At 48.1% G+C, this 21,971-nt stretch overlaps 1 protein-coding gene across 2 annotated transcripts in view; it reads left to right on the top strand.

Annotated features, from left to right (window-relative positions):
* Positions 1–20,958, top strand: part of UBA7 (ubiquitin like modifier activating enzyme 7) — a 46,464-nt gene extending 25,506 nt beyond the window's left edge. Inside the window, exons 16-25 of one of the 2 annotated variants that reach the window (XM_053377340.1) lie at positions 85–149; positions 1,164–1,344; positions 2,834–2,908; positions 3,810–3,999; positions 4,390–4,499; positions 7,471–7,557; positions 7,744–7,938; positions 17,237–17,329; positions 17,928–18,028; positions 19,698–20,958. In XM_053377340.1, the coding sequence (XP_053233315.1) occupies positions 85–149; positions 1,164–1,344; positions 2,834–2,908; positions 3,810–3,999; positions 4,390–4,499; positions 7,471–7,557; positions 7,744–7,938; positions 17,237–17,329; positions 17,928–18,028; positions 19,698–19,854 (1,254 nt within the window). In that variant the 3' untranslated portion in view covers positions 19,855–20,958. Of the gene's footprint in view, positions 1–84; positions 150–1,163; positions 1,345–2,833; positions 2,909–3,809; positions 4,000–4,389; positions 4,500–7,470; positions 7,558–7,743; positions 7,939–17,227; positions 17,330–17,927; positions 18,029–19,697 lie in introns of both variants that reach the window. The other variant, XM_053377339.1, reaches the window with a different exon arrangement.
* Positions 20,959–21,971: the final 1,013 nt, after the last annotated feature.

The raw sequence follows: 21,971 nt of genomic DNA, 5'->3' as shown, positions 1-21,971 counted from the left end.
AAAAAATGTCCCTAACCCCTGTTCTAAGGGACCCCAAGTAACTGCTGACAAAAACTCCCCTGACCCCATCTTTTTCTCTTGCAGTGGGCCCGAGATCAGTTTGAGGGACTTTTCAAGACAAAAGCAGAAAACGTCAACACATTCCTGAAGTGAGTATGGGGAGCAATCTTGACTGAGGTGATGTGGTAGATAAATTGGCAGGAGGGAAAGCTTAGAGTGGGCTGTGTAGGGAATAGAGTGGATTTTGTTAAGGAGTCTTCTGGGTGAGGTAGAGGGAAGTTTACCACACATTCATATCCCACCTCTGAGCTGTAGTAGGAGCTGCTGCATCTGGGGTAGAAGGTGGAACTGCCTAGTGGCAGGACCCACTCAGAGCTCCACGTGCATAAAATTACTAGTTATACACTCAGTGCAAAAAAGGGGGCTCTGCAGCTGCCTAGAAGACATATTGATCATTATCCAAGTCCCATGATGACCACAGGTGGAATTTGCCTTGTTCCTAGTGGTGCCATTTTGGTGTGCTATACCAGTATGGTGTAATGGTTAAAGTATCATATTTGAATGGGGGGGGGGGGAATCCTAGCTGCCCTGTGAAATTCACTGGGTGACCATAGTGGGCCAGTCCCTGCCTCTCAGCCTAATCAGTTGGTGTTAATGGAATAACCCCCATTCACGCTGCTCCTTGGGGGATGGTTGGGATAATACATGAGACAAACATGCTCAGAAACGTTTCCCTCTCTCTGCCCCCTGCTCTTGCCTTTTAACTTACTTGATGTCAAAAGGCACTTGGCCACTTCATTCCCATCCTGATTGCTTGTGTTGGGAATCCACAAGGGTGAGGTTCCTGGGCTGGAATTCTGATACCTCTCAAAGAAGGACCTTCATTGCCCCAAGACTCTAGAGCCAACCTCCAGTTGGCAAATATGAGAAGAAGATGCTAGACTAGATGGGGCTTTGGTCTGATCCAGCAGGGCTCTTCTTATGTCTTAAACTATTCTAGACATAAGACAGACAGATTGGTGTCTGTTAGCTGCCCTGGGCATTTGGAGAGGCATCATAGATATTTCTATGCATGGAATTGAAAACAAACTACCTACTAGGAAGAATTAAGAGCAGTGTTATCTCAAAATTCTGCCACAAACGAGGTCTGTTGTTGTCCACAGGGATCCCAGCTTCCTAGAGTCCCAAGAAATGGAGGCTGTCAAGATGCTGGAGTCAGTGCGCATCAGCTTTCAGGAGAAGCCATGCAACTGGAGAGACTGTGTGGTCTGGGCTCGGAGACTTTGGGAGTGCCTTTTCTCCCATGACATCCAGCAGCTGCTGCATAACTTCCCACCTGAGCATGTAAGGGCCCTGCCTCTTTCCCCAGCCATTTCCTGGCTCCTAGTGTGGCGCTTTTCTAAGCACTCCTTTGCCTTTCTCTGTTACAATCACTCAGCACTGGCTCTGAGAGTTGCAATCCAGGTGTCTGGAACCAAATGCAGCAGACTTCTGTTGGCAGCTGCTTAATGTGAGATATATTAAGACCAAGTGGTAGTCTTTGCAAAGCCCATCTTTCAGTTGGTTGGTGTTGCCTTCCAGCTACTTGTAACATTAAGCCTCCTGTGGGAGATTCCTACTCACCCTTAGCCTCAACACCTGTAGTTCTCACTCTGGGCTCTTTCTAGGTGGACCCACACCACCATTTATATGACCTGGTTCACATACAGCATCTCCAATGGCTTTAATTGCACAAAGAACCAGCTGCTTATAGCTTTTGGCTCCACAGCAAGGCACAGGATGGTCACAGCAGGGCTGGCCCAAGACATTTTGCTGCTTGAGGATCACATAAACACTCCATGACCAGAAGATGACTAGACTGCACTTGAATCTTAGTTCAACACAGCCAATGGGGTAGTGTCGCCACTGCACCTGAGGAGAGCAGGATTGTTTCCTGGGTATGTGACAGGCCTGTGGTACTCATAGCTTTGATCTCCAGTCACGGCTCAGGAGGAACGTCTGGGGCCCAGACACAGTTACTCACTCTGCCTAATGGTAGGGCTGGCTGTGGGTCGGAGGCAAACTGCACGGTCAGTTCCTGAAACAGCAACCGAGAGGCCAAAGGCAGGCAATCTGGTCCAGGAAAGCCTGACGGTCAGGCTGGACTAAGCAGTCTGTGTAACACCTCAAGCAACAAGTTGTTAAACCTAGGACAGTTCTTATATAAGGTCAGCAGGGCCCTTCTTAATGATGGTGCCATGGGTTCTAGAGTACATTCTCTGGGCACTGAGTCAGTTGCTCCCCTCCCTCCATTATGAATCAGGCTCCTTCCTTTGGACCTGGCACACAACAGAGGCTGGTATTTGACCTCCTTGCAGTCCCAGTGACTGGACAGCACTACTCACAAATGATTGGCTGAAATAATTTTGTGGTTGGTGGTTATGTTTTGTCCCAGGTGTCTTGGTGGAGTGAAATTACGTGGTTTTGGCATACGAGTGAGCCAATGTTCGCTTTCACAAGGAACCTAGTACTGCTGTCTGAACTCTGGAAAATCAACAACATGCACGTTTACATATTTTTTCCTTAGCCCTTGACTTGTTCTCTCTTCCTTGGCTGTGCACAGTCTCTCTCTCTCTCTCTCTCTCTCTCTCTCTCTCTCTCTCTCTCCCTCGCTCCCTCCCTCCCTCCCCCCCCTCCCCCCCCCCTCTCTCTCCAGTTCCCATCATTTTAGGCTGCAGAAACCTTTGGCCCTCTTCCAGCCCTTGCTTGGCCTGTAGAGTTTCTTTCCTTGAACTTCTCCTCCTGCTCCCTCTGATGCTGCTTCCTGACTGATCTCATCTGTCTTTGTCCCCAGGAGACCAGCTCTGGACTTCCTTTCTGGTCAGGGCCCAAGCGATGCCCACAACCGCTGAAATTTGACAGCAGTCATGTGAGTGGGGAGCTCAGCTTGAGAAGTGGGAGAAACTCAGGATGCAATGGAGGTTGCACCCTCAGCGAGGAACATCTAGGAGAGATCAGGACATTTACACAGCTAGGTTCACCACTTCCTAGTCTCATGGTCAAAGAAAGGGATGAATATAACTTTTCTGAAAAAAGAAAAGAAAAAGCAATAAATGGAAATTAGTGCCTTTTTTATTCTTGCTGTCTAGAGCAGGTGGAAACCCCTTATCTGTTTTTCACCTTATTTATTGTGTAAAATAGCACCAGCATGTTCCATGACACCCTAATTGATGAGCAGGAGGTTGGCTCTGTTCTTCTCATTTGATTGATCTGCCTAGTTTAAAACGGTGAACTGACCAGGAACCGAGCCCATCTTATACCTCTGTAGAATTGTGGGTTGCAAATGACCCAGGATCCAGCACATTTGGCATGTAAGATTCCTGAAATCATTGTTCCCACCAATTTGGGCTTGTATCCAATGTTGCATGGATACACTTCTACTGTGAGATTTCTGCTTTCTTTCTTCTGCCTGCATGCTCCCAAAATCTGCTCTGGAGGCTCCATCAACCCTTTGGAACAGATTTGGGTGGTTGCTGTAGCAGGGAGAAGAGGAAGGAGAAGTTCTGTTGTGCAAGCGGAAGTCTGTTTGAGTAGAGTGGAAGAGCAGGGTTGGATATAAGCCCTGGGTCTGAATCTGGCAGTAGGCTTCCATGAGTTGGGATGCTGTTTTGACTGTGTAGGAGGGAAGAGGATGCTTAGCTGAGGTTGGAAGGGGTCTACATTTCTAGAAGAGCAGCCAGTAGAGCCAGTTACTGGTTGTCAGGAGAAGGAAACAGTCCATAGTGGGGAAGGGTGCTGCTGTCTCTGATGCACCTTCTTTGCTTTTCTAGACCACCCACAAGACCTTCATTTTGGCTGCCAGTCACCTCTTTGCCAATACCCACAAGCTGTGTGTGAGTGAGGATGATTCTGTCACTTCCCAAGTCCTCTTTGGCTCGCATCTGCCACCTTTCCAGCCACTTCAGGGAGTGCATATCCCCCTCACTGACCAAGAAATGCAGAATCCACAAGACTCTGTTGGTAAGAAGTTTGCTGAAGGGCAGGTATCCCAACCGTTCCAACCGGGCCCTAGCAAGGAACCTGTGGCCTTCCAGATGTTGTTGGGCTCCAACTCCCCTCAGCCCCAGCCAGCCTGGCCAGTGTGGTCAAGGATGATGGGAACTGTAGTACAGCAACATCTGGAGGGCTGCAGGTTTCCCATCCTTCCTTAGAGCAGTCTGCCAACCATGTCACATCTGTGAATGGAGTGCCAGGAAATGCAATGGGATCTCTAAGGGTGAGATGAGACTTGGGCTTCCCACACAGTAGACCCAAGCCAGAAGTGGATAACATGCTTCTCCCTGCATTGCTCACATCTCAGGTCATTGCTGGGCTGTGTCCCCACCTACTACCCCTAACTGTGTCTTTCAGATGAGACGGAGGTGGGGGAGCTGAGGAAGGAACTGGCAGCACTGAGGCAAGAGCTGGAAGAGCAAAATTCCCTCATGTCTAATGCTATGGAGCCCATTCACTTTGAGAAGGTAAAAAACGTTCCTGCGTGTTTCCATCTCTCTTTGCGTTTCCCTCTGAGCTCCAGGTTTCCAAAGGCGGAAGAGCATGACCCTTCTTGAAGGAGAGAGGGTGTGGTGTGTGACTCTGCTGTTCCAGCCATGACTTCCCCTCCTGCAGCTCTTCTTATGCCTCTTAATCCTCAAGAGGTTAATTTCAGTTAAGATCAACAGTGCTTTCTTGAGATGACTCACAGACAAATTTTCCCAGTGCCCCAGTATCTGTAAAGGGCAGGCACAGGCAAGATATTTTACGTTCAGGGTTCAGATGCCCAAATAAAAAATTACTACCTGATTTCATCATGTGCTAAAAGTTTGAGTATAAAGGCTTAGAGGCTGAGCTACAAATCAGGATGCCTCATTCTGAATCTCATCTCTGGCATGAACTCGCTGTTACTCAACAAGCCACAGTCTCTGGGTCAGCCTTCTAACTGTAAAATAAGAGTCAGAATACTGGCCTACCTTGCAGGATACGTATATGGATTACTACAAGAAGCAATGATGAATAGACAGTAGGGTTGCCACACATCCGGAATTTCCATGACACAGCCAGAATACCACAGTAGGGAGCAGTGTCTGGGCGGAAATTGCTGAAAAGTCTGGGGAAAACCAGATGAATGGAAAGTATTCTGAAGGAATAAACTACTGTATGTTTAAAATGTGAATGCCCTATATAACAAATGTTATTGCAGTTTTGCCAAAAAGAGCTCAACAACCTTTGTGTGCGGATTTCCACTTTTTGAAATATGGCAACCCTAAGTAATAATGACACAGGAAATCATGGTTTGTCATTACGTCTGAACCAGGCTAATTTGTTACAATCCAGACCACTTGTTCTGTAGCCCCTATTGGACACTGAATGAGGAGCTGCTTTCTGTAGGCAAAGCATGTGTTCTGCCATCCCCTATCTTTTAGTTCTGTATTGTAGCTGAGAGACTGTTTTATTCAGCTAAAATGACACTAGTAGCTGAATTGTGGGGGTTTTCTTGTTAATGTGTTCAGTAGAGTTGGGAACGGGCCCACTTCTACTCCACAGCTGCTGTTACAGAAGTTTCTTCATACAGTGAGCATTTGTCTGCACAACTGCAGATGTAATGTGGGGAGTTTGTGGGGATTATATCCCAATATATCATCAGCTGCCAGGATTGGGGCCCAGATTTCAGCTAAGGTAGAATATTTTCCATATATTGGAGGTTAAGTTGAAAGCTGCTGTCAAACAGCCCTAATAAAAAAAATCTGGTTTGTATGGAATGTTTTGTTGCTTTGACCTTTTAAGGGTTTTTGAGGGGTGGGGGAGGTTTGTGCCTGAAGTTTAAAGTTGTATTTTGTGTAGACTGATATTCAGGATTTACATATGCACTGCTTGCCACAGGTTTCTTGAATGTATGAATTTCATTTCTGTCTTTACTGGTCCAGTAGAACTAAGTACCCAAGTCCCACTGATTCCACTGGGAAGGGTTTGAGTGGAGATTTAAAACTCCTAAGGTTGTGTACACTTTACCAGTTTAAAAAGCAGCTAGGTTGTACTTTTTTCTCTGGATAGAAACTGGTCTGGACAAAAATGCATCAAAATGCAGTATTTCATAAGAAACGACAGGATAGATACAGATTGTGGCGAACGTTGTATGTACAGCACTTCCCAAACCAGTGGTGAGAGCACACTGGATGTAAACGGAGGTGGAGGGTGGGTATTGGCACAGCCAAAGATGTCCCTGAATTTGACAGTTGCTGTAAGCTGCAGTTCTTGTGTCCAGCTTTTGGAGGTGCCAGAGTGCCAGGAATGGGTTGGGATGAGCCCTGGGGTCAGTATCCCTCCCGCAATCTGTGTAGTACCTAGCCTACTACTCTCTTAGGCTGTGTACGCACTTCTGTTCACTCCACATCCAGCACACTCCCACCACTCTTTCCCAAAAGAGTGTACACAGCGGTGTACACACAACATAAGCATCTGTCCTGCATCTATCTTGTAATTATGAAATGCTGTGTTTTGATGTGTTTCCTCCACAACCAGCATCAATCCAAAGTGAGAAAAAGGACAACCTAGACATATTTTAAAGTGCTAAAGCGTACACAGCCTTATACCCAGCCCTGTTTGTGGTTTGCAGCGCATGACCCACCCTCCTACAGGCTGTGTTCTTTTCTGAGTGCAGAACAAACGAGCCAAGAAGGATCAGAAGAGTCTGTTCCTTGAGTACAAAATGGCAGTTGGTTATCAAGCCAGGCAGTGGAGTCCTTCAGCCAGGAACTGTGTGTTTTTGTCACTTTCATATTATTTCTATAAACAAGGCTTTCTCCAATCATCATACGTAAGGACTAGAAAGCTGCCTCATCAGATTATTTGTTTTGCTGACCCAGTGCTGCTTGCCGAAACTGGTAGAACCTCTCCAGCGTCTCACCTGCAATCTGATTTTGGCAGCAGATGCCAAGGGCCTTCTGTCTGCTAAGGATGGCCTCTGCCCTGTAGTGTGGTCTCCCTCATACACTGCGGGAAGTTTATGTTGGACCATGGCTACTTGGATGGTTTCTTAGTCAGATTCTGTGCCTGTGCACGTGGTGCAAATTTGTGTATAGTTGCTTGTGATTAGCACATTTTATTCTGCTCCTGCTATTCATGGGAAAATGCAAGGAACTTTGCAGGGAACTAGACTCTAGGCCTTTGGCTCTTCAGACTTTGTTGGACTCCAATTCCAGGTCACAGTGAGAGCTGTGGTCTAGCAACATCAGAAAACCAGATTCCCCACCCCTTCTCTTCTATGGTTAAAAAAAATCACACCATGCACACAAACCCTGGCTGTAACCTCTGTTAAGTTTCCTTGCCACCCTTTGTAGACCTTGCACTCCCTTTGTTCTCATCCTCATCCCACTAAGATTCCTTCTCTTTTTCCCTCTGTCCTTGCCACCCTTCTCTGGCCTCGATTGATTCTGCAACTTTTTGGGCCCTCAGGGGAACGACATTCACTTGAACTTTGTCATGACAGCAGCCAATCTGCGAGCTGAGAACTATGGCATCCCTCCGGCTGATAAGCTCCAGGTGAGGAAAGGAGGCGGGGCTTTGGGAGTCATTTTCCCCAGTTGCCTGCCAGCTTCAGGAAATAAAGTGGGGCGGGACACATTCATGTGTCTGTCTCTGGCCTAGCAGCATCCCTCCCTCCAGTAACCTCTGGTACGTTTTCCCATTCACTGTCTTCATGCTGAAGGCCCAGTTTGATTTCCACAGGCGATGAGGATCGTGGGGAGGATCGTGCCTGCCATTGCCACAACCACAACAGCTGTAGCTGGTCTGGCGTGCTTGGAGCTTTACAAGCTGGTGTGGCGACACAGGCGCCTGAGCTCCTATCGCAACAGCTTCCTGCAGCTCTCAGAGCCCCTGCTCAATCGCTTCCAGCCTCTCTCCTCTCGACCAATATACAAGGTGAGGCCTGGGCTCTGGGCTCCTCATGCTTTGAAGGCAGAAAGAAGCTCAGTAGGGCCTGCTTTTCCTAGCAGACTGGCAGGGAGGGCAGGAAGGAGAGAGACACTATGCACATTTAGATGGGCTGCTGTTCTTTAAACTCAGAGCTAGCTCTGCTGAGGTTGTAGATCAGAGGCAGAGGACCTTTTTCAACTCAAGGGCCATGTTCTGTTCTGGACTGTCACCTGGGGGCCACATGCCAGAGGTGGGTGGAGCCAGAGGCAAAAGGAGGAGGACCAAACAGATGTACATTTTCACTTTGTACAGTCTACACACACCTCTCTATCCTCCATCCAGGCAAGTAAAAGGCATTATTGGAGTTCAAGGACACATCCTAGCTAAGCAAGATTGCTTGAGGAGAGTGTGAGGCAGGGTTGGTGAAGGACGTGCTGTGGGAAGAGGGCCATGTCTGGCAAGGGACAGACTTGGAGGTTCCCAAGTCTCTAGAAGAGAGAACATGGAGTGCTTCAGTGTGGAGAGAAAGTCATTCAGGAACAAGAATCTGCCTTCCCCAAGGGTAGTGCAGTATCCCATATAGCTGGATTAGAGGCTCTGTACCTAGGAGTATTTCTGTGTGGGCACAGGCATTGATTCAGACAGGTACCTGCTTAATTCCCCACCCACTCCAGCTCTTAAAAATCTAAATGAAACAGCAATGGCTTGCTCTTGTCCTGTGCTGCAGAGTGCACCTAAGAGCAGCTTTGGACGTTTCAAGACAGATGTACAGCACCTCATGCCATTAGTTCTCATGCTGCTGCTGTGATGCCCAAAGCCAAACAGGTATGGAAAGATTTGCATGTCCAGCCTGCGAACCTCTCCTGACCAAGTTCCCCTTAAGACATTACATAAGCAGTGGGACAACCACTGTAGCCCTTGAGCACCACGGTGATGGTGGTGCTGTGATGCTTTCAGGCCTGACTGCCGTCCGTTCCCAGAGTGCCCAGCCATACCTTATCCCTGGAAGTGGACCACGCAGTCAGAACTTGCGCAAGCCTCGTCAGCTGGAGCTGATGCTAGAATGGCTGCCCCCTAGGGATGTCAGCAACTCCCAGACTGTGTTGAGGGGGAGACTTCCTACTCCATCTCCCCTGTCTGGGTGCTGGGTACTGAGCAGCTTGCCAGGAGCCGATGTGTGGGGGAGGACGGCTGTTCCCACTCAGCTGCTGACCCTGCCTTTCCTGAGCCCCTTCTGGCAGGCAGAAGGCGAAGGAGATCTAGTTTCAGAAGCCGGTGCCTGGCGTGTGTATCAGGCTAGCAGCAGTATGGAAGGAGAGGCACAGACGAGGCTGCCTGTGAGCTGTCAGACACAGGAAATGGTCTTTAACCTGCAGCTGACACACACAGCTGGTGCCAAGCTGGATCTCTGGCTCTTCTTGCCCTGGCCTAACTCAACACCCCTTTCCTTTAGCCTCAGCCCCAGATGCTGGTTCTTGACCTTTCCGCACAGGCATCTGTGCATCCACTGGGTGTTCTGAGCCGCTTTGACTGAGAGGTGCTTCTTGGAGGTATAGCCAGCAGGCCCAGTGAATCCAGAATGGGCCCTCATGCAAGGCAGTGAACATTTGTTCCCCTTGTGCCTTGCAGGCATGCAGTAGATACTTGGTGGACATCTTGAGAGCAGCATAAGGCGATAGAATTTACCCAGCCGTATTACCTTCAGCCGATAGACAAGCGGTTGTGTGTGAATACCGTATTTTTCGCTCTATAAGACACACCAGACCACAAGACGCATCTAGTTTTTGGAGGAGGAAAACAAGAGAAAAAAAATTCTGAATCTCAGAAGCCAGAACAGCAAGAGGGATTGCTGCGCAGTGAACGCAGCAATCCCTCCTGCTGTTCTGGCTTCTGGGATAGCTGCGCAGCCTGTATTCACTCCATAAGACGCGCACACTTTTCCCCCTTACTTTTTAGGAGGGAAAAAGTGAGTCTTATAGAGCAAAAAATACGGTAATTATGGTAGGTTTGGCATTACTGTCAAAGATGTAGTGGTGAGCTGGACAAGGGAAAACAAACAGATCTTGAATCCTGGCAAGACCCTGGTTCACATGTCCAAGAAATTGGTGAGTTTCCCAGGATGGGATTGCGTTTCCTCTGAAGGAGTAAGCGTGCAGTCTGGAGTGGCAGCTGCAGATGCTCCTAGACCTGGGTAACGTGGCCACAGTAGTCTAGGCACTGGTAACTTCAAGATTGGCTTGCTTCAATGCACTCTTTGTGGGGCTTCCCCTGTACTTGGCCCATAAAGTGCAGTTGTGAATGCTGCAACACAATTGCTGACAGGAGTGCCAACGTATTATACCTCTTCCTAAAGATCTTCAGTTGCCGCCAATTCGCTACTGAGCCAAGGTCATGGTTTTACTAGTAGTATATAAAGCTCTTAACAGCTTCGGACCAATTTAATTGAGACATCCTTGCCCCATATGTACCTACTTGGCAGCTTCTATCAACAGAACATGCACTTTTACAAGTGCCATTTAATATGTGTTCGGCTTCTGTGAAGTTTTGGAACTCCTTAGCATTTAACTTCAGTCAGGCGCCTTCATTGTACTTTTAGACTCTTGCTAAAAAAATTATTTCAGCGAGCCTATTTTGACATACAATTAAGTTATGCCTAATCTTTTTTCTAATTCTGATCTTAACTCCATATTATTGATAATTATTTTACTGTTTAAATATGCATCACTAAGATTTTTTTATTAAGTGGTTTATAAAATTTCATAATGAGGTGGGGGGTGCATCTTCTGACAACAGGGTGACTAGCCAAGGAAACAGAGAGCAGACATACATGCTGACAATTAGGAATTGCAATTCATGTTCATCTGTTCATGTTTGTAACATCTTACATATCTTTGGATGCAATTCACTGGCTTCAGTTTCCATGTAATGTTAAGCCAAACCGTGGCTTAGTGTAAATGGGGTAGGCTCCTAGCTATTGCAGCTTCTTTGTTACTCTTCTGGTCCTGTTGCTGCTACGCTGATGTGAGCAGCTTAGGGTTTAATCTAAACCCGGATTCATGGTTTATCTCCTCCAGACAAACCATGGCTTGTTAAGCCAAGGACAAACCTTGGTTATAGGTCGTGCTTTATCTGGAGCTTGACAAAACATGAGCCTGAGTTTGGACAGTATGCTAAGTCGTGGTTTAGCAGTAGCAGGATCAAATGAGAAGCAGAGGTCACAATCTCATCTATAGACCATACAATTTTGCTGAGCTATTTTGTGCTGACTGGATCGCTGTATCTTGTTTTACTACTGTCAGTGGTGAGCCTTTTCCAGGAAAGTACATAGCAAGTCATAAGTGGATGTTTGCTTATTACTTGTGTATCCTGCCCTTCCTCCGGTGAGCTCAGGGTTGCATTTGTAAGATTCCTGGGCAGCCTCCCATCCACTCCTCAGACCTACTTAGCTCTGAGTTGGAATTATGGTACATAGGGTGATGCCCTAAGCCAGCCCTCACTTATTTTATAGGGTTGCCTTACCAGCTGTGCCATTAACTGTCCTACACGATGGCTTCTAGCTAGCTGCCTCTTCGCAAGGCATTCTGCCATTCATTGTATAGACGTGGATGCGTATGTGTGTACATGTGCATGCATGAGCCTGCACACATGTATGCATAACACACACAGGTACACAGACGTAGACTTTGGGGGGTGCTTCCCCCCTTTTTTGTGGCAGCCCCAAGACTTCACATTCCTCCCAATTTGTTGGGGCTAGGGCCAGCCTTGGTTTCCTTGCAAAAAACCACAAAAAACTAAAAACCCTCCCTTTTCTGGAGAAAGAAACCAGAGCTTGGATGGGGGGGGGGAATCGGTGAGGAGGGCGGGAGAGCAAGAAGCTAAATTAAGAGCGTCTGTTTGAATAGAAGCCTTTTTGTCTTGAGTTTATGGAGTGCGAGGCTGGGGCTTCCTGCTACACAGGAAGCGCAGATTGGAACCAGATTGGTGGGACCGGAGCGGGGTGGAGGGGCGGGCAGGAAAGACGGGGTGGGGGGAGGCCGGCTCTTCTATCGCCACTGATTTCCACGGCTTTGGCTCTCGGCGCCTGTGTTCCTCCCCCCGCCCCCTCCATCGCTCCCAGTTCAGATCACGCTGCACGGCCCGAGGGCTCGCTGAGCGCGCGCGCAGGCCCCAAACGTCCTGTGATTATTTTTTTAAAAGGACATCTCAGATTTCTTAACAGCCCAGCTCCGCAGAAGGGTCCCTATATAAGCAGGAACTTCAAAGCTTCCCTTGTGACGCGGGGGTGGGAAATGATTTTTGTGTGTGAGAGAGTTTTTGAATCTTGGAGCAGCTGTGCAGTGTGTGAGCTCTCTCTCTCTCCCCGAAAGTCTTTAAGAGGAAAAGGCCTGGCTGCAGCGAAGTGGCACCGTGCCCAGTTTGCCCATGTCAGCCCTCTGGGAATGGAGGGCATTCTGGTGGTGCTATAGATAGAACCGCCGTCGGAAAAAGGGGGAAGGAAAAAGAAACCAGAGCAGCGGTGGTTGGGTTTGCAGTCGTAGGACCACTTGGGCCAAAGAACGGTTTGCTTCCACTTTCAGGAGTGAGTTTGCCTCCCCTTGAAGTGAAATCATGAATCCATTCCTGAAAGCAGCGAATCTGAAATTGCTTCCCCTCGGAGCTGGGTGGGTGGGGAACCAGGAGAGGAGAGGAGCCGATAGAGTGAATAGAGCGCAGCATCAGGAGGAAGGGAGCAGCTCCAGATGAGGAACGGGGCTGATTTGCAAAAGGGAATCGAGAGGATTGCCGGGTCCAGAAACGTGTGGAACTGATTAAGCAGCATATGGGAGTCATTACTTAGCAAGGGCTGGCGACTGGGGGAAGCGAGCTCTTACCCTGGCGCCAAAGGATTCACGCCTAACCCCCCCCCCCGAATAAGATTCATTGGACCTTTGCTCCTTAGTGCCTGAGCCGATTTTTTAAATTATTTTTTGGGGTGGGTGGGTGTGAGAATAATAAGTTTGCAGGGCACTGTAAGGCAGGCATGAGCAAAGGAAAAAAATCAGGCAAAGGGAGGTTTCCTTTGCATCGGGACATCCAGCCAGCTGGGGGACACATTGCTTAGAACAGAACCTGACTCCTGTTGCCCCAGTCTCTGCAGGCTGGTCCTTTCCGGCATGTCTTTGGTTCTGCTTTGCTGTGGAAGCAGCATTAAGGTGCTGGAAGGTGAAGAGCTGAGCAAGAGGTGCTAATGAGTCCCCTGTCAGTGTGAAAGGCCAAGCCCAGCCATATGGTTCTTTTGGAAGGATGGGAATCTGCCCTCTGGGTTGGCAACAACATAGAAGAGCAAATGGGATGGACCATATGGTCCCAAATGGCCAAGATTTTTTTGCGGGGAGGCGACTTTCATTTCTAACTCTAGCCTTCCTCCTCCCAAGCATGTTCTTCCCAAAAAAAGAGGTATAGTCAGGAGCGAGACTTTGCATGTTTCTAACAAAAGCATATCCTCTCTTGTTTACAGGGGTTTGGGTTTTGCATGCACGCTCTTATTAATTCTTTCAGAAAAAATGGCCACTCATTTGGAATGATCTCTCCAAGCAGGTGTACATAATAAGATAATTATCAATAAAACACAGATTGCAACCAGCAAAACATTTTTAAAAGAACATAACTGAATGATGTGTTTGGATAGTCTTGCTGAAATAAAAAGTTTTCAGCTGGTGTCTAAAACAATAGGAAGGGCAACTTGCAGGGCACCAATGCATAGCTGCTACCACACTACAGCTGAGCTTTTGTCCATCTTGCTGCACCAGCCAGCTGAAAACATGAGTTCCTCCTTCCTGCTTCTGTTCTGTTCCTTTTTGTAATTTGCTTTCCGTTCTTCAGAATACCAGCAGCACTTCCCAGGGCTTGCAGGAAGCATGAGTGAGTACTGTATGGTGCTCCTGTTTTCCATTGTTCTGCATCCACCCCTCCTTTCCATGAAATCTACAAAACCTCAGTGTAAATTTGAAATAAGCTGGGAGAGAATGTTTGGCCCTCCAGCTGAGTTGGCTAGAAACAGCATCTCAACAGAGCAAAGGACAAGACCCCAGATCCCAAGCAAAGGGTGGCTGTGATCGGACCTTCCCTCTGAAAGCATAGACTGGGTGTGGGATCGACCATGCTGGCCTTGCTAGCCTGCCCAGACCTATTGATCTGCTTGTATTCAGCAGAAGAACTGAAAGGGCTTCTTGCAAACAGCTGTTTGGCTCCTCTATCTGATCAGGGTTCTTGCTCCCATGCGAGAATGTGTGTACATGCAGCTGTACACATACAGGAAACCCCTTCAGATATGAAATCATAGAATTGTAGAGTTGGAAGGGACACCAAGGGTCTTCTAGTCCAACCCCTTGCAATGCAGGAATCTCAGCCTGCTGGGCCTGTTGGGGGGGGGGCAGAAAGTACAATCCCCCCATTCATTCCACAGTCTACATGTGGACAGAACATCTGAAAAGGGATTCCTTCCAGTAGCACCTTATAGACCAACCAATAACAAACTTAGTTGGTCTCTAAGTTGCTACTGGAAGGAATATACCAATAACAAACTTATTTGGTCTCTAAGGTGCTACTGGAAGGATTTTTTAATTTTGTTTTGACTACGGCAGACCAACATGGCTACCTACCTGCAATCTGAATAGGGGTTAGTAGTATGCTTTGGGGTGGAGACTAGTGCAAGAGGACATGGCTATACAGCCTACCCAAGTACAGAGTCCCAGGTGAGTATCTCTGGGAGAGAAAAAAGTTCCCTCCTACAATCCATAATTGCTGCGACTGGAGTTGATGAGACCTAGTGGTGTGGAGGCCTGTGCCCTGAAGCTAGCATGAGAGAACAGTAGCCCTGTACTTCTCTGGCTGGCAGAGGAGCTCTGTCTCCATCCTGTTGAGAAGCAGGGGGAACAGAAGGCAGTGCTCTGGGGCACGGGCCCCATTTGCACTATTCATTTAAAGCAGTATAATACCACTTTTAACCATCATGCCCCTCCCCAAAGAATCCTGGGAGCTGAAGTTTGTTAAGTGTTCTGAGAGTTATTAAGAGAGCCCTGTCCCCCTCATACAGCTACAATTCCCAGAGCGGATTAACAAACAATCCCTCTTTCTGGGGAACTTGGGGAAATGTAGCTCTGCGAGGAAGAACACGGGTCGCCTAACGACACTCAGCACCTGTAACAAAACACAGTTCCCAGGATTCCTTGAGGGAAGCCATGGCTATTTAAAGTGGTATGACACTGCTTTAAATGTATAGGGCAATTGGGGGCACAGTGTCGTGCGCAGGAACAGAGGGAAGTGTTGTTTCACTTTTATAGGCTTGTGAGAGTGTTGGGCAGGGGTCTGATGGTACCTCTGGCAGCTGCTTCTGTCCCCAGATTTAGGGTGGTATACATGTCCATGTGTCTCTATATATATTTCTGTCGTTTTTGACAAAAAAACAGGTTTGCTTTGGAGACCTAGGCGAATGCTACAGTCCAGGCCAGCCTTTCTCCTCCCCTGCTGGCCAGTAAGTTAGTCCAGGACAGTATCCCTTTGTGCGACAGTCTGACCCCACTAAGTTCTCTCTGGTCAGGGCACTTCCTGCTATGAACCGCTAACTAGCCCCAAAGGGCTCCTTGTGAAGAGGACTGGCTGCTTCTTGTCCTCCTCCTCTCTCTCTCCTTCTCCTTGCCCAGGGCCAAAACAGGCAGGCAGGGTCAACAGTGCAGGGGGCTAAGAGGTTCCACAACATCCTGGGCCTTGTTATGAAGAAAAGGACAATTGTGCATAGGCAAGGCACCATCTCAATGTGTCTTTGTGCAACAGAGAGCCACAGATCATGAATGGACAGAAGGCAGCCTTAAAGAGTCCCCTCCGTTAGGCCTGTTGACAGTTAGCGCATTCAGAGCCGTCATGACAGGAAAGAACCATTTCATCCAGATCTGACTTCCTATGCGCAGTGCAGGAGGAATGACTTCCTTTGGTTCATAGGGAAGCTGCCTCATGCTGGCCGCTGGCAGCCTACACTGACAGGCAGCAGCTCTCTGAGATCTTGAACATGGGAACTTCTGTGCGCAAAACAGATGTTGTGCTACTGAACCACATCCCTTCCCTTTCATATTATATGTCACATCTGTTGCGATGGACTCCACTTAAAACATATTTTGAGGAGAGGGCTGGTCTTTGTTTGGAGCCTGTGAGGGTTGTGCTGCTTTGCTTCTTAGAATTCTGCTCTGTCCTTCCTCCAAGATGTTTAAGCCTCACAATAGCCATATGAGGTGGGTTAAGTTGAAAGAAGAGTGAACTCTATGGCTGATTTGAATCTGGGTTTCCCGTATCCAAATCCAGTGCTCTCCCTGCTTTGGAGACCCCACCCACCCACCCACTTCCTTGGCATTGGGTGTTGCAATTGTTAGTTGCTGTTTGAAATGCCGCGTCAGATCAGAATTTGTCTGGTTTTATCTTTTATTTTTATTGGAGGTTCTTATGTTCCTCTTGGCTAGATTAAAGTGCCGCCCTTTTGGCACTTAAAAACCTCTCCTCTGTGAAGGTGTGCTACAATCAGTTCACCTCTTAACCTTCTTTCTGATAAGGCGAACAGAATGAGCTGCTACAATCCTTTGCTGCAAAGGTTTCTTTTGCTACAAACAGCTCTGTTTTTTAATATTTGAATCGTAAATGAACTGTGGAGCCTGAATTAGACATGGTGCTTGTGATCTAGCAGTTGTGTCTTCGACGTTAAGGGTATTAAGGCTTTCGTTTAATAAAAAGATCCTAGCAAGTCTAGTCATTTAAATCACTTTGTACTAACAATCTGTGGCCATTGGTAGTTACCAATATGGGCCTTTAGGCTATAATCTTATGCAAACCTGCTTGGATGTAAGCCTAGCACACAAACGTTTTAGCTGCATGACATTTTAAACTATGTGATCTGAAAGGGTTGCGATATGTCCAGAATATTCCAGACATAGCCAGAATGCTGCCGTTGGAAGCTCAACAACTTTTGTGGCCAGATTTTTACTTTTTGAAATATGGCAACCCTAGATCTAAGGCCTTGACCCACTTGGCTCTACAGGAACTGGCTCCTTCATAGGTTACCTGGTTCATGCTGCAAGCGTGTTGGGACATGGTACCTGCTGGGTTGGGTGATGCATTTAATTTTAGAACTGACCTTATTTGGGTATCTGCTCTATTCTCACGCACCTGGTGAAGTGGACTGCAGTCCACCAAAGTTTATGCATTAATAAGCATGTTCGTCTTATTATTAGTCTTGCCGCAACACTTTTCACTGATTTTGCTTTAATCTCAGTATCACCAGAAAGCATGGAGCTGCTGGGACAGAATTGAGGTGCCAGGTGTCGATGCCGAGGGAAAGGAGATCACCTTGAGAGACCTCTGCAAACACCTCCAGGTGAAGAGGATGACTAAGTAAAACATTTCATAGGCAGGTTCCATCAGGAACCCAGCAGCATGTGCTGGGATGGCCCATGCCACTGCTACCATCATGACCCTCCTCATTACCAGGCATACTGGGGTTGCAGCAGTGGGTCTTCTCCTCTGTGGCATCCTGAGGTCCATGAGAGGCCAGTGGGCACAGCACTTTGAATGGGCATGTTGCATCTTCCAGCATTATCAAACACAAAGGTATCCCTTACCAGGTACCCTCATTCACTCCAATATCAGTGGGATGCCCCCGTTCTGTCCCACAGACCCCATTGCCACGATCCAATTCAGTTTGCTCCTTGCTCCTACTTTGCTTTTTTTTCTGGTTGCCCTGATTCTCCCACCCTATCCTCTGCTGGTTCCCAAGACTGCGCTCCCATGTCATCCTCTTGAAATTAATGGACCTAACTTAACCATGTTCGTTAATTTCAGTGGGTCTGTTTTGAGAAAAACTTAGTTGAACACCACCCTCTCACAACTTGTACTTAACCTGGTGCTCCTGGAGCTCTTTCAGTTGAGAGTTTTGATTGTCTCTGTGTGGTGCTGACTCCTGCTCACTTTCACAGATGGAGCATTCCTTGGTGCTGGAGATGCTACTATATGGGAAAGCTCTTCTGTACGCTGGCTTCTGCGAAGAAAAGGCAAAAGAGCAGAAGCTATCCAGCAGGTAGGAGAATCCAAAGGAACAGAGTTTGGGGGTCACAAAGGAACATAAGAAGAGCCTGACTGCTGGATTAAGCCAGTGACCCACCTCATCCAACATCCTGTTCTCACAGTGGCCAACTGCATGCCTGGGGGAAACCTCCTGTTTCCACCTTCTGCTCCTGATTCTCATGAAGCCTGAGGGGGGCCAGTGCCCCAGGTATTCTCAAGGCATGGCTTAGGCAGAGAGAACCTTCCAATAGCTGTTTCTGATGCATGCAGGGTTTGTTTTTTGCAGAGTCCACACAGCACCTTCAACATCAAAATGCCAGCCTGTATTCCTCCCCTCTGCCCCTAAATCCAGGTGTACCCTTTTTTCAGGAAAATCCAGTACATGGGTTTATTAAAAAACAAACCACAACTCTTATCAGTGACCCATTTGCAATACCTGAATATCATTTTTGCAACGTTAACACCACCCCGGAAGCAGTCAGACTCTCAGTGAGCCCTTCCACATTTCCTCCTGCCTGCCGTGGGGTTGGAAATGGCATTTGCCCTGTTTTCCTCCCTGCTTGCCTGTTTTCTAGGGGCTGGGAAGCCACTGACCTGGAAGAGGGCAGAGGGACCCTCAGGAGTGTGGGATAGCTAGGCCATAGCTGCCCCCACTACAGGCCCCCTGCCAGAACAGCCTGGGTTACTGTATCTGCAGCAGCTGCAAAGCCTCTGCGTCCTGTCCCTTCCACGCTGGGTAAACATCCTGCTGTCAGTGCCTCCTCCGCTGCTTCCTGGGGCAGACCAAGCTCTTCCCACCCCCCAAATGCAGGCTCTCCTGGGCCTCTGCCATCCACATATATCCAGAGGCAGCATGAGTCCCTTACTCTATGATCTTTCCAGACGCCTTGGCAGGCTGTCCTGCTCTCTGCCCACTCACTCTCCCGCCTTCTCCAACCCCCCATTCCCACCCCAAAACAAACTGGGCTGCAGACTCGCTCAGGATGGATAGTTTCACTTTGGCTGCCTCTGCCATTTCTTAAGCAGAGAGCAAAAGTGTGCTTCGTTTTCTGGTACGGGCGGGTGCAGTGCAGGAGGAGGCTGGGGAGATGGCAAAGAAGTGCTAGCATCCCTCCTTCGAGAAGCTGCGTTGATTTTTGCTCCTGCTTCTGAACCACCATTCCAGCTGTATTCAGAGAAGGGAAAAGAACAAGGCCAGTGTGGCAGGGAGGCAGCATTGAGCACTGGCAAACTGGGTGTGCCAGTTTCTGGGTGCTACACACCAGGCTCTTGCCTTCATGTCCTGCTTATTATGGGGTCCCCAGAGGTCTCAGCTCAACTACTGAGCGAAACAGGATGCTGGAACAGATCAGGCTTCAGTCTGATCTGGTTGGGATCTCTTCTTACATCCTTAAGGCATTTTCTTCTTTGGTATATATATGCCTCCACCCCCACCCCACCCCCCGCAAAAGGTCTTGTGAGTAGAAGTCCCTGGGAAATGTTAGCTAGGCCATTCCTGCCTATGGTTGCAGCTGCTGGATTTGAGACGATAGTTTGGGTGTGGTTCTGCAGTTGTTTCAGGACCTGAGCATACCTGGTGAAGGATGTGTGGCAAACATCAGTACTGTAAGTGACAGGAGATTGCCTGTTACCTGCCCTCTTGCATCTGCCCTCCTATTCACCCTTCGCTTTCACTTTCTCAGACTGACGGAACTGGTTCGCTGTGCCACCAAAGAGGCTCTATCCAAGGAGTGCCGGCTCTTGGTGTTGGAAATAGTCTGTGAAGATGAAGAGGATGATAGCATCTTACCGCCTGTTCATGTCTGGCTCCGACCGAGGGATCCAACCAATGAGGAGTAAAGGGAACTGTGGATATGTGTAATACAATGGAAACCTTTGGACTGGATAACTGCAATCTGCTGGATGTGGAGCTGCCCTTGAGGATGGTCTGGAAGCTGCCGCTGATGCAAAATGCAGCTGCTTGGCTGCTCACTGGGGCAGGATACCACCAACACATTACCCTGCTGTTCAGAGAATTGCTCTGCCTGCCAGCTAGTTTCCAGACTAAGTTCAAGGTGCTGGCCTTGGTGTGTATAGCCCTATGCAACTTGGGACCAGGATACCTGCAAGATCGTCTAATCCATGGGTAGTCAAACTAAGGCATGGGGGCTGGATCCAGCCCAATCGCCTTCTAAACCTGGCCCGTTGATGGTCCAGAAATCAGCATGTTTTTACATGAGTAGAATGTGTCCCTTTATTTAAAATGCATCTCTGGGTTATTTGTGGGGCATAGGAATTGGTTCTTTTTTTCCTTTCAAAATATAGTCCACCCCCATACCAGGTCTGAGGAACAGTGGACTGGCCCCCTGCTGAAATAATTTGCTGACCCCTGGCTAGTCTCATCCCTTATATACTTGGCTGATCATTGCGCTGTGCAGGCGAAGACTTCCTGTGACTGCCTTCTTATCTGGAGATTCACAATGTATGAGTTGGGCATAGGAGCCAACTCCTAGGGGCCAAGGTCCCTCTGCCCTCCCCCCAATAAAATATTTGAGGGAGCCAAGCCCTTCCCCAAAGTTAATGGACTTTGCCATTCAAATGATGTGCATGTACCACATCATTTAATTGATTATGCAGGATGGGACCTACCTGACCCCCCAAAAATATTTTATTCAAGTTGGCACCCCTGGAATTGGGTCTTAAAGTGGTGGCACCAGCTCTTTGGAATTCGCTCCTCTTGGATGTTAGGCAGAGGCAGCCTCTGTTGTTGTTTTGCTGCCTACTGAAGACCTTCCAGCAAGGGTTTTAAGCTGGAAGCTTTCCCAGTCTGTTTCTATGTTGGAATTGTTTTTTCAAATGTTCTTGTTGTCTTGCCATTTGTTGTCTGGCACCCTGGGCTCCTTTGCGAGGAAGGGCAGGATGCAGATTAATTTAATAAATGTGGGTAATATATGGAATGAGTAATGTGTATACACTGACTGTGATTAACCCATATTCTGTTTAAAGCAGAGACACGCTCCTCGCCTGACAAAGAAGGTGAAGAAGCATCTTCTCCAGGGACTAACCTGTGTCTGCCTGCAGGCCTTTTCTTGCTCTTGGGGTCTGAGCATAGCAGAGGACTAAATAGGAATGAGCTCACTGTGCAACCCAGAGGCTTCTCCTTTTGAAATTAAGCGTTTTCTTCCCAGTACAACTATTAAAGGTATAGCAGCAATGAAGTTGTAACACAGGATGGGGAACCTCAGGCCCAGGTGGTGGGGTTGATCCAAATGTGGTTCCTTGTATAGCCATCAAATGACTCTGTAGACCTGGGATACACCTCTCATAATCTCTGCTCTGCACCCTCCTTCAGTGCCTTCTGGCTCAAAAGACAGGGAGAAGTATGTTTGCATGTTGGTAGAAAAAACCCTCTGGTTTTTGTGTGGCTGGAATATAGCCACAAAAGGATGAGTCACATCTGTTGCTCCGCCCACTTTTTCCATCTGGCCCCACCCGTTACTGGCATGTGGCCCTTGGAACGTTGCCTGTGATGGAAGATGGCCCCCAGGCTGAAAAAGGTTCCCCACCCCTGTTATGGGCATTAGCCTGCTTTGTTCCGACAGAGCAGCTGCAGGGGAATGGGATAATTTCGTTTTCTCTGCATGGAGCTAGGAACTATGTAGGGAAAGGGGCACAGCTCAGCAACAGAGCCTATGCTGCTTCCTAGAGTTCCCTGGAAAGAGAGTCAACTATTAAACCGCTCCACAAGTCTTAGTTCTGTAAGAACTAAGAATGATTTCCTACTGATTCTCGAGATCTTTAACAAACTGCATTCCCCAGAATTCTTTTTTGGGGCAGCCACATCTGTTTAAAGTGGTAGGATTCTGCTTTAAACATATAACACAGATGGGAGTCAAAGTGCTAAACATAAGTTGCATTTAGGTTTGCCACTTCTTGTGCTGAGAATCACTCTTTATAAATTCTTATAAGACTGTGCA

This window comes from Podarcis raffonei, chromosome 2 (genome assembly GCF_027172205.1).
Source record: "Podarcis raffonei isolate rPodRaf1 chromosome 2, rPodRaf1.pri, whole genome shotgun sequence".
Classification (NCBI taxonomy): domain Eukaryota; kingdom Metazoa; phylum Chordata; class Lepidosauria; order Squamata; family Lacertidae; genus Podarcis; species Podarcis raffonei.
The sequence above is the reverse complement of the archived record's forward strand: the minus strand, read 5'-3'. Positions and strand labels throughout refer to the sequence as shown.